The sequence below is a fragment of the Ailuropoda melanoleuca genome, chromosome 15 (genome assembly GCF_002007445.2).
Source record: "Ailuropoda melanoleuca isolate Jingjing chromosome 15, ASM200744v2, whole genome shotgun sequence".
Taxonomy (NCBI): domain Eukaryota; kingdom Metazoa; phylum Chordata; class Mammalia; order Carnivora; family Ursidae; genus Ailuropoda; species Ailuropoda melanoleuca.
Window position 1 is genome coordinate 83,501,936 of NC_048232.1, and position 2,304 is coordinate 83,504,239.

The 2,304-nt window shown below is 44.1% G+C and overlaps 1 protein-coding gene across 4 annotated transcripts in view; it reads left to right on the plus strand.

The window, feature by feature from the left end:
* XPNPEP3 (X-prolyl aminopeptidase 3) overlaps positions 1-1,675 on the plus strand; it is a 34,184-nt gene extending 32,509 nt beyond the window's left edge. The window contains exons 5-6 of one of the 4 annotated variants that reach the window (XR_004620654.1): positions 1,095-1,259; positions 1,456-1,665. Coding sequence is in view for 3 of the 4 variants with exons in the window: in XM_034643540.1 (XP_034499431.1) it covers positions 1,095-1,205 (111 nt within the window). In the remaining variant the exon portion in view is untranslated. Of the gene's footprint in view, positions 1-1,094 lie in introns of all 4 variants that reach the window. The other 3 variants (XM_034643540.1, XM_034643542.1, XM_034643539.1) reach the window with 3 other exon arrangements.
* Positions 1,676-2,304: the final 629 nt, after the last annotated feature.

The window sequence follows — 2,304 nt, forward strand, 5'->3', positions numbered from 1 at the left end:
AAGATTTTATTTATTTATTTATCGCAGATAGAGACAGCCAGCGAGAGAGGGAACACAAGCAGGGGGAGTGGGAGAGGAAGAAGCAGGCTCATAGCGGAAGAGCCTGATGTGGGGCTCGATCCCAGAACGCCGGGATCACGCCCTGAGCCGAAGGCAGACGCGTAACCGCTGTGCCACCCAGGCGCCCCGCTCCTTGTGCCTATTAACCCACAATAACAGGGCAAATAGCTATTTTTTCACATAACATTATTTTGATAAAAGAGATATGCAGTAGATAACATTCTGCCACCATATTCTGGTATATTTTTATTTATTTATTTTAAGATTTTATTTATTTGAGAAAGAGAGAGGAAGGGGGGAGCATGTGGCAGAGGGAGAGGGAGAAGCATACTCCCCGCTGAGCAGGAAGCCCCACTCGGGGTTCAGTCTCTGGACTCTTGAGATAATGACCCGAGCCAAAGGCAGAAGCTTAACCAACTGAGCCACCCAGGTGCCTCTCTGGTACCTTTTATAAACCATCATGATTAATGGCACATGATGTTCTTTTAGATTATTAGTCAGTGTTTTTCAAATTCAGCCCGCTAAACATTTTCCACAGTTTGCTTCCTAGCACAGCTCCTCTATAATGGACCCATCTTGTGACATGAGAATCAAAAACCATTTGCATTGATGACAGAGCTCCCACTTATTTCTTCGTCCATTTTGAGGACATATGTCACTCTGTATTTGTTAGGTTAGCTATTGTTTAGCTCTCTTTCTGGCTCTTCAGAAAAGGAGACTCCGTCAGAGTCCTTTGCCCCAACAGGCTTCTGAATCAGAGCTAAGAGAAAATATTATTCTCTTGCTTTAAGCATCTCTTTAGGCACCAAAATTATGTTAGATTTTCCCTTTTGTGCCACTTATTTATTGGCTCACTTCCTGGCCTTTCTTCCTTCTTTCATCCCTAATTTTAACCCATACCTTTCCCCCTGAAGCAGAATTTTCTGGTTAATCTATTTCCAATAGCAGGGGGACAGATTGGGTAAGTACAGAAAAATGAGACTGTACCATTGGCAAACAAGGCCTTTTCTTTTTTCTTTTTTTTTTTTTTTTAGCTTGGGGGCCAGTGGTCTATGTCATTGTTTTGTGCATCCCTGCCTGGCTTGAGTTTCTCCATACCCATTCATTTCGTGGACCTTCGTTGCCATTTCAAGAGAATGAATTAGGCCATCAATTTATTGATTGCAGTTATCTTCAAACCCTGGCATTGGGTTTCTCTGGTAAGCAGCATTATGGCCTGCTTTGATTTGCCCTCAGAAATTTTCATAGAGATTTCCAAAGAGCAGTGGCCCCCACGTGTGGGGATCTTTTACTGTCCATTTACTTATGGCCCACTTGTTAGACCAATTGCAAGGCAAGTGGCAACAGCCTAGGATCAGTATTTACCCAAATAGCAAGACTTTTATTTGTATCTAGTTCTATCACAGGTAAGAACACGGCTTACAGTTCAGCTCAGTGGACCAACTTGTTATTACCTTCTTCCATGAGGATTTTACCTTCTGCTGGACTCAGAGCACCTGCTTCCCATACAGAATTACTCTCAATTCTGGGGGCGCCTGGGTGGCTCAGTTGTTAAGCATCTGCCTTCAGCTCAGGGCATGATCCCAGGGTCCTGGGATCGAGCCCTGCATCAGGCTCCCTGCTCCACTGGGAGCCTGCTTCTTCCTCCCCCACTCCCCCTGCTTGTGTTCCCTCTCTCGTTGGCTGTCTCTCTCTCTGTCAAATAAATAAATAAAATCTTTTAAAAAAAATTAGGGGCGCCTGGGTAGCACAGTCGTTAAGCGTCTGCCTTTGGGTCAGGGCGTGATCCCAGCGTTCCGGGATCAAGTCCCACATCGGGCTTCTTCGCTGGGAGCCTGCTTCTTCCTCTCCCACTCCCCTGCTGTGTTCCCTCTCTCGCTGGCTGTCTCTCTGTCACATAAATAAATAAAATCTTAAAAAAAAAAATTACTCTCAATTCTGAAACTGCCATCTGTGAACCAGACCAATTACCTGGCATCCTTGGGCAGCTGGTTGAAAGAAGAGACCCAAGGAAAAAAGGCTTATAAATATAAGTCTGTCCCATCCCTTGGTAGCATGCTTTATATAGTGCATTTCCATTTTATGATGAAACTTTTTTGGGCACGCCCTTCTTACTGGAATGTTTTTCTGACATCAGCAATGATATGATATGTATTTCAGGTTTTAATTTGCTCTTACAAATCTTTTAGTTATTGGGGCGATCTCAGCAAATGCCCCAAAATAAATCAGCAACTGCTTTTCAAA